Here is a 14,619-nt window from a genome sequence, read left to right as displayed (position 1 = left end):
ACTTGGTCCGACACCCTTTTATTTATTTATTCAAGTAACAGTAGGAAAGCACTATTCATAGTCGAAGTTTGACAAACCAGCAAAAACGAGAGTGCTTATATCTCCATATGACTTTTTATTGTTTCATTATTTTAAATATATCTTTACAGATTAAACCGGAGACTTAATCTATGTTCAGGTTTTACAAATTTGTTTGAACAAAGACAAGCTTTGTTTGCCAATGAAAAAGAGTTGTGTGAAACCAAAATTTGGATTAACAATCCCAAGCTATCATATATATATACATACATTTTGTCTACTTAACTTCCACACTCCTTCATTTTATACCAATGCATAACGTGTGTGTGTGTGCGAAACAATAATATGAGAAACAATATACAATGAATTTCCTTGATGGGGTTTTTTTTTTTTTTCTGTTTAAAACTTAACTGTTAGCTTAAAACACACACAGAGTTATAAAGCTGCTTTGCTCCAATAGTTTCTCTGTCCTGATCTCACTATAATATCTTTAGTCTGGCATATAAGCCTATTACATACATATTTATCCAGAGCATTTTGTGTGTGCAAGCCTATGTCACAACACGCAAATATTCCATTTGAGTAGTTCAGGCTGTCCCAGCAATATCAATTTACTGGAGATTCAAAAATACACTGACTGAAGATAATAAGCAAAGGGGAAGGAATAAGTAAAGGTAATGAATATGTAAGCACAACAGAAGAGAACCATCATTTGAAACAGATACCGATTACAGGCAACAGCTGTGCAAGGAAACCACTCTAGACAAAATGACAGCTGTGCAAGGAAATATACACAAGGAGCAAAAATGACAGGAAAGAGGTAGTATGACAGCAATATTCCTGTCACATGCAAATACATCAGGACATACAGATTCCACCATTACCAGCACCAGTGACAAGTAAAGAAAATGAAGTTCACAAGTCAGAGAATGGCAGAATTAGTAAGATATCAGACGATATATCTTTTGATATTTATTTATGTACTTTTACATCTTGAGTTTGCTTCCCAGTTATGTCGACTTTTCTCTTAGTCCTTCTAAGATTAATAAAATAAATTCCAATCAAGTACTAGGATTGATATTATTGACTATACTTTTGGAAATGAGGCCCCAGACCAAATACTGAAATCAGTAAAACAATAAAAGAATACTATATTTTTAAAGCAATCATTATATAACTCAGAAATCATCAAGAGTACATATTTCTAATAAGGTGATAAAAAATTTACATACTGTTCTTAATCTCAAGGTTGTGACATAGCAAATCTAGCTGCCAAATTAGGTCATTTAACACTGTGAGCTTATGAAACATGCAACTGTTTAAAACACTTTGATTTAATTTCCGTTTGGCATTGGGCAAATACAACATTCAGGCTTGCACACTTATACAGTTTTAAAAGAAACAGTTATCTAAAAGCCAACAACAACCAAAATACAAAAAAAAAGTTATCTTTATATTAGGACAAGTCATAAATATATAAGAGTGTAGTCAATCAAAACAGTTTTCAGAATATAGGCAGTACCTATTTTACTGAAAATTTATGCCCGGGCTTAACAACTTGCCTTAAAGACAAATTATTGTTGATGTTTAGACCCAAGTCAGCTATGAGCAGACATGATCAAAAGTATTCTGTCCTTGACCATCCTGTCTTAATGAAGAGGCTCTGCCATTTATCAGTGGAAGAGAGCCTCTATGGCACTGCTCAATCTGCAAGAAATGGCAGTCAAATCTCTCAAATTTACACCCTAACATTTTTAAGAGGGAAAAGCACATTAGATAATTAAATCCCAGATACACTACATCAGAAATGAAAGAAAAAACAAAGACAGGATGGCCAGGGCTAGAATAACTGATCATATCTGCTGGACTTGAAGCTAAACAACAACTAACAAAAAAAAAGACAATGAAGCTCAGTATACTCCTCAAAAAGATAGGATGGTCACAGCAGGAATGTCTGATCTATTCAATTAGGATTGACCAGAGATTAAACATCTAGAAGTAGACACTTGTTTTGTCATTGGTTTTACAACTGACTAACAAAACCTTGAGTGTGGAAAGTATACTGGTTCAAATCATAAACAGCAACTATTTTATCAACTTAGCAGGATGTATGAAAAAATTAAAATCCAATGGCATTTGAACTTGCAGAACTGCAGTGCTTTTGACCTAACATACAACTCCTGTCACTCCACAATCCAAATGATAAGAATAATGATTGATGAGAGACAAGGACATAAATTTTGTGGGAGGCTATGACCCATTATATCACTGCTACTAATTTTATCAATCCAGAATGTTTAAGAAGCAAAATTAAATCCAGCAAACATTTGAACTCAGAATGAAAAGGGTTGTAGCTAAATACCAAAGAAGAATTAATCTGGCAACCCATTATTGCTTCCACTTCAGTATCCCCATAAGCACAATGGCACACACTCTGGGGACAGGTATAAACAACAAGACGGTGGCGAGCTGGCAGCAACGTTAGCACGCCGGGCGAAATGCTTAGCGGTATTTCGTCTGCGTTACATTGTGAGTTCAAATTCCACCGAGGTCGACTTTGCCTTTCATCCTTTCGGGGTCGATAAATTAAGTACCAGTTACGCACTGGGGTCGATGTAATCGACTTAATACCTATATCTGTCCTTGTTTGTCCGCTCTGTGTTTAAACCCTTGTGGGTAATAAAGAAATAGGTATAAACAACAATATAGACTATTTTTCTATTGGCCCTGAAAAGATTCCCTAGTGGAATTTTTAACACCAAGGGATGTCAAAGTCAACCTCGTCTATTACAGTGCTCATGTACTTATTACTGATAGGGTATGAAAAGACAGGTAAACAACAGACAGAAGTGTTTTGAGTGTTGGCTAAGTACTTTCTATTATTGTTGTAAATCATGGAGACAACAGAGGTAACGCTTGTGTTATTGTTTCTATTGTTGGAGTTTATGTCGGTCATGTTATTTGTAATAGAGGTGGTCTTCAGCAACAATCATTTTGTGTTACTCTACAAACTACAATTTCACTGCTCTTGCCATCCTTATAAGACTAATGACTTTCAACATAGGCAGTAAGCCACAAATTATAGAGAGGGAGAGGTATAACCAGACTCCCCATCCCAATACATGGTTGGTAACCATAAAAAAAATAATAAAAGGAACAGAATGAGCACCCTACCACCACCACAGGAATCTATTCCATTGCCAGCCTTATACACTAGGAATGAACATACAATGACCAAATGTTATGATAACCTACCAAAAGATCTTCAAACAATAAGTTTTGGGGGGAACAAAATGCTAATATCATAGGTCAGCAAGTTCCAAATTCATTCATACATCAAAAGCTAGAAGAATAGTTACAAAGAATTTGGACTTTCTACAAAGATTAGCTGGTGGTTGATATTTCTATTGCAATATTCTGGCCAAAAAACAAAAAAAATCTGATATCACCCTACAAGATTTGTATTTTTAAATTCTATTTAAGGATTAACACAATTTCTCAGAATTATTAGCAACATGGCAATAGATTCAAAGCTCTCATCTTTGGTGATAATAATTTTTAAAATATGCACAAGGTTAGACATTTTGGAGAATGATATATAATTCGAAACGTTAAAGACTTGTTTTATTTATATTTCCTGAGCGCCATACTAATACAATTGTTTGTTTGTTTCCCACCTGCCTTCGTCTTTTGTCTATTTTCATAAAGCTTCCCGTTATATATAGCATGTACATAAACAATAAGTTGAACCTAATTTCCTAGAAACATGTTAAAAATTCAGTAATGGTAGTCAGATAATGGATGAGAAGTAGTTGAATTGGTTACATTAATTAGGTCAGCTGCATAGTGCAAACTAGCTGCTTGTGTAAAGTTTGGTAATATAGTGATAACTGGAAGTAATAACTACCGTCAACATCTTTTATCTTTTACTTTATTCAATCATTTGACTGTGGCCATACTGGGGGACCATCTCAAAGGGTTTTAGTCAAACAAATCGACCCTAGGGCTTACTTTTTTGAAGCCTAATACTTATTCTATTGATCTCTTTTGCCAAACAACCATTGGTTATCAAGTGGTGAATGGGGACAAACACAGAGACACACACACATATACATATATATGTTTATATACGATAGGTTTCTTTCAGTTTCCGTCCACCAAATCCACTCACAAGGCTTTGGTCAGCCCAAAGATATAGTAGAAGACAATTACCCAAGGTACCAAGCAGTGGGACTGAACTTGGAACCATGTGGTTGAGAAGCAAGCTTCCAACCACACAGCTACGCCTGGTTATATTTTTATAAATAAAAGTTCTGGAGTTCTGAAAGGTAGAGAGATCTCTATCTTTTGCAAATGTGCCAAGTGACTTAAGGGAAGTAAAAAGCGGAGATACCTGCCCTGCCATTCCTAACTTCTACAGAAGGTCAAATTCTATCTAGTTAGAGATAGAAACCATTTGCATATCTCATCTGTACCATGTTAGCCTTGCTGATAAAAAAAAAATGGTATTGGACAAAAGATGTCTCAAACAGCATCTGACCATTGTTACTCAGACAGAAGCTAAAAGACTTTTACAATATGGTTTCAGATTATATGAGGTGTTCATCAATGATGAACCAAGTCATTATGTACCATGGTTCAACAAGCTAATTTGCTATGAGGGGCATAAAGTATATTTTTTAGACTTTACCCTTCATATGAGAGTGAGAGATCTAGACAGAAGTTGGGGGGAAAATGTCCCAAATCGTTGGTTTTTGTATTCCTTAGAGGAAATCAACTGATTGAGCTTTATCGAATTCTCCTTTGCACAATTACCAGTTTCCTTGGATTTAGAATTTTAGCCTATCCCAGATTTCAACTAGATTGTTATACATGGTTGGGTATTGAAAGGTACGCTTTGTTGACTACAGATCTTCAAACAAACTTGAAATCCAAGGAGTTGTGCATCTTCTGCTAAAGTCACAAATCATTAATTATATGATTGTTCTAGGTGCAATCCAATGAGGGCTGCATCATCAGCATATGCCTCAAGTTGAATAACCTAATACCAGTATTAAATTATAACGTGAAACAGCAGTTACTTGTCATTAAAAGGTTGTGTGACCTGCCACATCACACTGCAAAAAAAGAAAGAAAAATCAATTTATATATACTTAATGTAAGGAAGACAAAGAGGAAAGCAACTTTCTAACTGAAAGGTCAGATATTCAAGTCATACACACAGAAAAATTTACAGAGAATTTACATTGTATGTATTTGTGTGAGTATGTATATATAGAGACAGAGACAGACAGAGACAGAGACACACGCACAAGTTAGAATGTAGTGAAAGATTCAAAGGAATTGTATACATAAAAAAATCTCTCACACACTCCCCACCAAACACATGCTTTCTATCTTCTATGAACTTACTGGGGAAATGATTTCACAATATAAAAGAAAATAAAACTAATTGTATTAAAATACATTATCAACATTTACCCACCAACATATCTCTAAACAATGCTATCATGGATGACTTTATTTACAAAATTGCTGAGACAAATACAAATACAAAAACAGAAACAATAACTATTCATTGATTTGGGGCTGTGTCTCTTCCTTTTGTAATAATATTGGTTTCAAATGTTGGTAAAATGCCAGCAATTTCAAGAGAAGGGATAAGGTTATGCCATTGGAGGAGGGACAGTGTCCATCATACTCACAGGCACTAGCTGACAAACTGCTGAAACGAATGTGATTGATATTCAGCTTCAACCTTTGAAGATTGCAAAGGTAGCATAAGGGAAAAAAGGACTTTAGAGTGGATTGCAACTCTAAGAATTTCCTATAGTTCATGTAAAGGAGTAAAGATCTCCTTTGATCACAAATGACCGTGAGATTGCACCTAGAATGTTCCCCTCCTAGGCACAAGTCTAGGCAAGGTTGTTTGTGGAAGACCAACAGTCACCAATGCATTCCAGCCTCCCCCCTCTCCACACAACCGATGTTGTCCATTTCTACAGCTGAGTGAACTGGAGTAACATGAAATAAAGTGTCTTGCTCAAGGACACAACACACAGCCCAGTCTGTGAATCGAACTCACAACCTCGCAATCGTAAGCTCAACACTAACCCCTGAGCCATGCACCTTCACTGTATAGTTCCTGTAATGTTAAGACAAATCTATTCTTGAATAAGGACACAGAGAATGCCAGGCAATCTTTCTCTACAAGAACAGTTAAATGTTGTAAACCTACAGAAGCTTGTTTTTCTTTCTTTTAATAGTCAGCTATAAACCACCACCCACCTCACACACACAGGTTTAGACTTTGAGCAAGAAACTTGGTGTAAGAAAACTGGTGGTCAGCTGAATGAACAGTGCTATGATCAAATGTATTACAGCTATGACCATCACATCATTTAAGGAGCAATTTGTGAATTGTATTTCCAATTGTGTGCTTTCCTCTCCCAAACAGTAGTAATTTGGGATAATACACATATCCAAGTACACAAAAATACACACATATTAAGCATACACATACCAACAAACATATACACATATACCCACACAGTTGAGGGGTCTTATCTTGCTGATACTTAGCAACTTCACCAGTGCTGGTGTCACACAAAAAGCACCCAGTACACTGATACGTAATTGGCATTAGGAAGGGCATGGAAAAAAGGATGTGTGATGATGATCATGATATATATTGGGTTGGAACAAAAGTTAATGTTTTTTTAATTGGTGTTTAAACACAAGATTTCATTTCTTGCATGACAAAAGCATAACATATATATATATCGCCTTACTGGCACGTGTATAAAGAGATTCGAGTGAGATCATTGCCAGTATCGCTGGACTGGCCCCTGTGCCGGTGGCACGTAAAAGCACCCACTACACTCTTGGAGTGGTTGGCGTTAGGAAGGGCATCCAGCTGTAGAAACTCTGCCAGATCAAGATTGAAGCCTGGTGCAGCCATCTGGTTAGCCAACCCTCAGTCAAATCGTCCAACCCATGCTAGCATTGAAAGAGAACGATGATGATGATGATGATGATGATGTGTATATCTTCTGAAAGGTGTCATTTCAACATGTCTTTCTCTGAGATTACAGTGTGAATAGTTTATTTCTACTGTTTGCACATTAAAGTAAAAATGAAAGGAAGATACATTTTCATTATTCGATAATTTTATTTCTGGAAAAGAAAAAAAAGCCATACAAACAGCAAAATAGATACGTACAGTTTAGGGAGATGACGTTATAGCTGAAACAACTATTCGTAAGTGGTTTGGTAGGTTCAAGAGAAAAAATTTTAATCTGGAAGCCTGAACATTCCAGCAGGCCTACAGCCATTGAAGAAGACCAAATCAAAAATAATCTTGGTCACATGATGACAAAGACATTGCAAACATGAATTGAATGACAAGGAAATTATGTAATGGCTGTTGTGCATGGCTATGGCTTTGAACTGGTTGATTACCCTTCCTATTTTGTTGATTTGACCCTATCTAACTGTCATCTGTTCTTCAACATGAAAAAAATACTTGGCTTGGAACCAGCATTGCAGTGATGATGATAAAAATTGGCCCTTGCTCATCTTGTATGAGGAATACCAAATATCTTCATGCACTACCTGCCTGATAAGAAACTCCGACACACCCATGTCCCTGGTGATGGACCTGATTGACTTGAAGGGATCGTTGTCAATCATGGCCTGGATCTCACCAATGAATTCAGGAGTTCTTTTCTTATCAGAATGATTAGAATGAGTTTTCTGAGCTGCCATACCTGCATAATCACCATTAGATTCATCCAACCTTTCCCAAACATTCTGAAATGTTCATATTAGAGCTTCCAGTGCGAATGCCAAGCTGTACAACATGTCATTTCCAAATTTCTAGCAGAGTGAATTGTGACATGGTGTCGTTTTTCTCACAGATGGTGCCCAACTGACCCTACTATACTGTGTAGTTGACAAAATCAAACGCAAACAATGCACATGTGTGAAATTAAAAATATAAAAGGGTGACGATTTACCCATCACACCCTGTGTGCGCATGTGTGTGCATATATATATATATATATATTTTAGACAGGCTTGGCTCTCTAGCCATGTGGTCCCATTGTATGGCACCTTGGGCAAATGTGTTCTTTTATAGATCCATGTCAACCAAAGCTTTATGAGTAGACTTGGAAGACGAAAACTAAAAGAAACCCATCATATGTGTGCATGTATGTGTATTTGTGTGTTTTCACTGGATTCCTTCAGGATAGATGGTCAATAGAGAATACTTTGTGGAGGTTTCAAGAGAATTCAGGAAGAAATTTAGTTGCAACAGGCCAGAGCTCTCCAACTCAGATCAGTGGCACCCGCATCAGAACAATGCATCAGTCCACAATTGAGATGGTTTTAAACAAGCATCATCATTATCATACCAGCGATGTGTTTTGTTTCTAGTCTTCTGTGAAAAAACATATCTAGCTATTGAGGAAATATTACTTTGCTTGGAAACAGATGAGTGTTGGCAACAGGAAGGACGAAGTCTGCCTCAATAAATTCCATCTGACCAATGCAAGCATGGAAAAGTGGACATTAAACAACATGTGTGTGGGGGGGGTACCCAGAACCACACTAAGGAATCTCGTAATCATGCATGACAACACTCCCTCCCACTCTGCTAGGACCACCCAAACATTCCTAGGGTCTTACGATATACAGGGTGAAAGGTTGATAATGTGGATCTCAACCCTATCGAAAATCTTTGGTCCACAATGTTTATGCTGATGGACGCCAATTTATGTTGAAAGATGTCATATGGGCAACCATCAAAGCTGCAGCAGAGGTTCAGGAAAAGATTTGGTGGCAAAAGATCAGTCGCAACTCCACTTGACAATACACCAGTTCACAATTCCATCATGGTAATCAACTACTTGATAGACACGGGCATCAAAACTGTCCCTCACTCTCGCTATAGACCAAACCTTGCTACCTGTGACTTCCCGACCACATGGTTCCAGGTTCAGTCCCACTATGTGACTCCTTGGGCAAGTGTCTTCTATTATAGCCTTGGGCCAACCAAAGCCTTGTGAGTGAATTTGGCAGACAAACTGAAAGAAGTTCAATGTGTGTGTGTGTGTCCCACCACTGCTTGACAACCGGTGTTTGGGTATTTATGTCTCCATAACCTTACCATTCGACAAAAGTGACTGATAGAATAATTAACAGGTTTAAAAGCAAAAAAATTCAGATTAAAATTCTTCAAGGCTGTGTCACAACATGGCTGCAGTCTAATGACAGAAGCAAGACATTTTATGTATATAGGTGCAGGAGTGGCTGTGTGGTAAGAAGTTTGCTTCTCAACCACATGGTTCCATGTTCAGTCCCACTGCGTGGAACATAGGGCAAATGTCTTCTACTATAGCCTTGGGCCAACCAAAGCCTTGTGAATGGATTTGATAGACAGAAACTGAAAGAATCCCATTGTGTGCATATATATATGTGTGTGTGTGTGTTAGTCCCTCATCACCATTTGACAATCGGTGTTGTGTTTAAGTCTGTGTAACTTAGCAGTTGAGCAAAAAAGACTGATGGAATAAGTACCAGGCAAAAAAAATAAGAACTGGGGTCGATTCATTTGACTAAAAAAATTCAAGGCGATGCCCCAGCATGGCCACAGTCTAATGACTGTAAAAGATGTGTGTGCGTGCGTGTGTGTGTGTGTGTGTGTGTGTATAACATTTCACTCCAGAAAATGAACAAAAATTAGTGGAAATCCGTATATTTCATTCTTGAAAATGTGTCACAAATGAATAAATAATTAGCTTCTGGCAACATGACAATGCAGGTGTTACAAGGTAATCAACATTTGTTGCCGTCAAGAGTTGACACCAGCCTTGAATTTAAACGAGTATGTCTTTCTAGAGTATTTATCGTATAATGGCAATTTTGTTATTGAGAGCTGGAGCTCTCAATAATATTTATAAGTATAAAGCTTGAAACGGCATTTGTTGCCCTTTCACCACCACCACCCACCCCCTCTCTCGCTCTTCAGCTAAGAAACCTAATAACGTGAGACTGAAATGAGGAATCAGACGAGGTTATCTTTATAAACACATGACTGTTGTGAAAATATATATTGCGCTCATTTAATGTGTCCATAATCTTGCATTGCTTTTACAGTTAATGTTAATACTTATAAGAGCTAACATTTACTAAAAAAAATTAGCTTGACTGAATTATAAAGCTGAATGCAAACACCTCTATTATTGCCTTGTAGAGGAAACGTACTTTCACACACACACACAACATACACGTTTGTGTATTTGTTTTGCAAGATTCTTGATGTGAAATCGAGTGTTGAAACATATTTGGGGGTAGTCATCTTTTGCCAATAAACACACGCACCGAGTTCTTTCGTCACGCATTCTGTGATCTCTTCGGTGACATTCTGTGCCTCGTGTCTCCTTTTGCGTTGTCTATTCTATATAAGTGCATATTTTTAACACTTTTTTTAAACTGGGCCGCTGACAGCGAAGTCATCCTTACCGAGGTGTCAGGTGATGCCTGTGGTGGTGCTTGGCTATTCCAACGCCTTAGCCACGCCATCACCCACAGTAATGCCGCGAACGTGTTGGCTTGCTTCAATAAGTTTCGTTGAACCTTATGGTGTACGACCAATTGACGTGTTGAATTGATTTTTTTTTTTCTTTCCTCGCACATAAATGTGTTTTCGGTTCGGGATTTGAATTTTAAAGTGGCATATTCATGTATGTTGTAAATTAAATGCAAAAAAATAAAGAGAACGATTCGATATATATACACACACATTAAAGAGAAAATATAGATTCTGAACATCGGATATTAAGAGGTTTCAGAATTTAAAAAATATTTTAATGAGAAACTGGTTAGGACTAGAAAATTTATAGCTGCAGTATTTAATGTGCCTCCCCGAATTTGTTTCCTCATAGATTTAAGAAAAACGGAAATTGTTAAATGAAATCTACACATACAATTCGGTGTAGATTACAATTACATAGGAATTTAATGTGGAATTTAAAAAATTATGAAATTTGAAATTTCCAAAAGAAAAAAATAGTGTTATGTGTGCGTGCCCACAATTTTTCACTTTAAATTCCGATATGAATGGTATTTGTAGAAAATTTCATTTAAAAAAATCTCAATTTTCTGAAAGTTATGAAAAAAACAAAGACGGGGGCACAATTGTGTAGACACGCCTTTGAGTGTTTAAATAATTTCGTACGTATTTGAAGCGTATATATTTGGACAGCATTTTCAATTTCAAGAAACGAACTAGTGCTTTCAAACGTCGCATGCAAAACGAAATAAAATTAGTTTGTGATTTTAAAATGTTAATTTTAAAAATTAATTTATTATCATTCTTATTGTTTTTTATCATTAGTAGTAGTAGTAGTAGTATCATCCTTGTCGTTAATAGTATTTGACAAATTCTGAATCCCGGATGTTCAAAACAAAGACAGCTTAACAATGGTGGGGATGTGCAATAAAAGTGAAAGGTTTTTAAAATCCCATGTACAAGAAGGAGTTTTAACCCCAACCCTCAGAAGCAGTGATAAAATATATGTGCGACAATTAAAATGAAAGTAACAAAACTGTCCGAAGAACAGGAACGCGAAACTCTGAGTAACAGTTTTTGTGATATTTTTGCTACTTTTTAATAAAGTGTGTGTGTGTGTGTGTATATATATATATATATATATATATATATATAACACCACACAACTCGTGATTGTGTGGGTGCATGAATTTATCGTGTTAGCAATGCATCATTTAAAATTATTAAAAAAAAAAACAGATTATTTGAATTAGCTTGTGGTATTCATGGCCATAAAAACTTGTTAATTACCTATCGAGTTAAATGAATCTCGTTGGCTTAAATAGAAATAATACAAAAGAAATATATATTCGCCCAGAAATTGCAAAGATCTGTCAAACAGTTTCAACCAGTTGATATGACGGATGTCATTTTTGTTTAAATTCCTGACGAGTTAAATGTCCCTATTGTACTTGAATAGCGGAAATGGCAAAATGTCAGTAAATGAGTATATACACATGCGAACGAATAGGCAAACCGATTTGTTACCGATTACCGACATATAACAATTCGCTTTCCGATATATTTCAGCTGAAAGACCAGAGGTTGTTTTGTTTTGTTTTTTTCCTCCACCCCAATTCGTATTATTGGTTTTAAGCTTATAACTGTCCACAACCCCTTATTACAAGCGAAAAATGTTTACAACGGAAGGTGTTTATTATATATAAACCTCTGATATTTCCTGACTAAATGATATCAAAGAAACAAATGTAAACAAAGCTATGTCTACAAAACGTAAAAAGAGAAGAGGCTGTAACTTTTTTTTACATGGCAATCTTAAGGATAGCCTTTAACAGAACCGAGAGATTAAAAAATGATTTTCTAAACTAAATAAATCGTTTGGAAATGCTTAGGTTTTGCATACTAAACTTCAAAGGTAATTAAAAAAATGTTATTTTGCCAAAAGCTTTTGATGTACCAAGTAACTTTAAACCATACCCGCCGAATGGTCGGGAAATGTTTATCGAATTCCATTAACAGTTCACACATTTCACAATATAAAAAAACAGTTGAGTCATTAGATCATTTCTGTAAATACATTTTTTTTAAAAACTGCCATTCTAACAACTTTATAGTTATCAATCACCGTTATTCTTTTCTACCACCATTTCATATACGTTGAACAGTTACTACATTAACCGACTTCTACTTTTGTCCAAGTTTGCAATCATGTGCATTTAGCACATGATTACAAACCTATATGAAATCCTACCAGTTTTTATTCACAGCCTGTTTTCATTAATCGATCTCGGTGGTGTTGGCCTAACAGAGACTTGTGGCAAATAAATACTTATTTTCTCACATTAAAGCATAATAGGAGGAAGTACTACCACTAGAGAAACTGGTTCGACACTTGAGACTCTAGATCTCAACAGCATGGTTAAAACTTATAAGGAATAATAGCAAATTAGTTGTAGAAATATTTTAAAGGGTGTAAATTTATCAGAAGAAATTAACTACAATGCATTAAATATTGGCAATAATTTCGGTACCATTTTCAAAGGATTGCCTTAAATATTAAAAAAAAATGAAAGTGATTAACCACAAATACGGCGAATTATAAATTAATTTTCTTCAGAATTATGTTTCGCGTTCAAGCGAACCCCTAAAAAATTAAAATATAAGAGGATTTTTTAAAGTTTTCTCTTTTTTATTTTATCTACTCGAATGATTGCAGTAATAATTCGTTTTTCTCCTCACACTAATAGGCCTAGAAAACGAATTAATGTTAGCATTGCTCGTTGACTGCAATTTTTTTTTTTGCAGCTAAAAACGACAGAACAATAATAATAATAATCTAAAGGAGGGACTGAAACGTCTTTTTATGAAGCTTGTTCAAGAGCAAGCTGGTTGCATTCAACATTTTTGTAAGCAAAACTTAAAATGATCATTCAAACTTGCAAACAAGCAAAAATGTTAATACACATGTATTCCTCTCGATATCACTAAAACAATTAATCGTTCCTTTTTTTTTCTTTATTTACTTACCAAATGCCATAGTCCCAATATTATGGTCCCAGTTCTTACGTGACAGCAAAAACAACAGCGGTAAGCATTCGGTTCTTCGTTGTCGAATTTCAGTCGCATTTTCATTGCAAATAACAAGTAGCCAAGATTCTTATAAACGTATTCTCCAAATAAATTGGATGGAGACGAGTGAAAAGAGGAGACTTCGAAGAATTATTTGCCAAAGCGACAATAAAAAAAAAAGAGTTTTTGCTGTTTGTATATGAAGGAAGAGATGTTACAGATAGTCCAACTTGTGTAATGGCGTACTTTTACTAAGCCAAAACAGGAACTATATATATATATATATATACACACACATACGAAGCTTGTTTATTTTTGAAACATTTTCTTGCAAGCAGACTATTTAACAATTCAACATACTACCCGTACATAAGAAAGAAAACAACAAAGTAAATTTTTGTATGATAATTGACTCTAATTAACAATATAAAATCGATAAAATAGTTGGCACTATTTTGTTATCGCGTTTGTTTTTCTCCCCGACGTGTAACGAAGACAGATGATTACGTCATGTAGTGACTGTGATAAAAGGGTAGGAAACGAAAACAAACACAAACAAAGCTAGAGTGTTCTCCCCTTAGTAAACTAACTCAGTTGTCAGACTCGACCTACTAGAAATAGTAGCCAAATCTTCCTCAAACCCAACCTAATGTCATCTTGAAAAAATTACACATTGATAACGTTGTCCGGGATTCTGTATGTCTGAACAAACGGATAAGCTGGTCATGGCTGGAATACTTTTGAATATAAGTACGTCGATCAGGTCTGATTCGAAAGTACACAAACCAGTTGTGTGACATACTATAGTTTTTTGTTTTTTGTTTCCCCCCCCCACTACCACCACAATTTTCACAGTCTGGTAGGAGCAGTATTATTCCGATTCTAAACAGCCAACAATTCTGTTTGAACCATATCAAGATCATCAAGTGCTGCATTTTACGCCGGTTCCTATGTGT

The 14,619-nt window shown here is 35.8% G+C and overlaps 1 protein-coding gene across 1 annotated transcript in view; it reads right to left on the bottom strand.

The window, feature by feature from the left end:
- Positions 1–13,932, bottom strand: part of LOC115218812 (lysosomal-associated transmembrane protein 4A) — a 30,114-nt gene extending 16,182 nt beyond the window's left edge. The window contains exon 1 of the mRNA XM_029788749.2: positions 13,622–13,932. Within this exon, the coding sequence (XP_029644609.1) occupies positions 13,622–13,726 (105 nt within the window). The 5' untranslated portion in view covers positions 13,727–13,932. The remainder of the gene's footprint in view (positions 1–13,621) is intronic.
- Between the last annotated feature and the right edge of the window lie 687 nt (positions 13,933–14,619).

The sequence above is a fragment of the Octopus sinensis genome, linkage group LG14 (assembly GCF_006345805.1).
Source record: "Octopus sinensis linkage group LG14, ASM634580v1, whole genome shotgun sequence".
Taxonomy (NCBI): domain Eukaryota; kingdom Metazoa; phylum Mollusca; class Cephalopoda; order Octopoda; family Octopodidae; genus Octopus; species Octopus sinensis.
The sequence above is the reverse complement of the archived record's forward strand: the minus strand, read 5'-3'. Positions and strand labels throughout refer to the sequence as shown.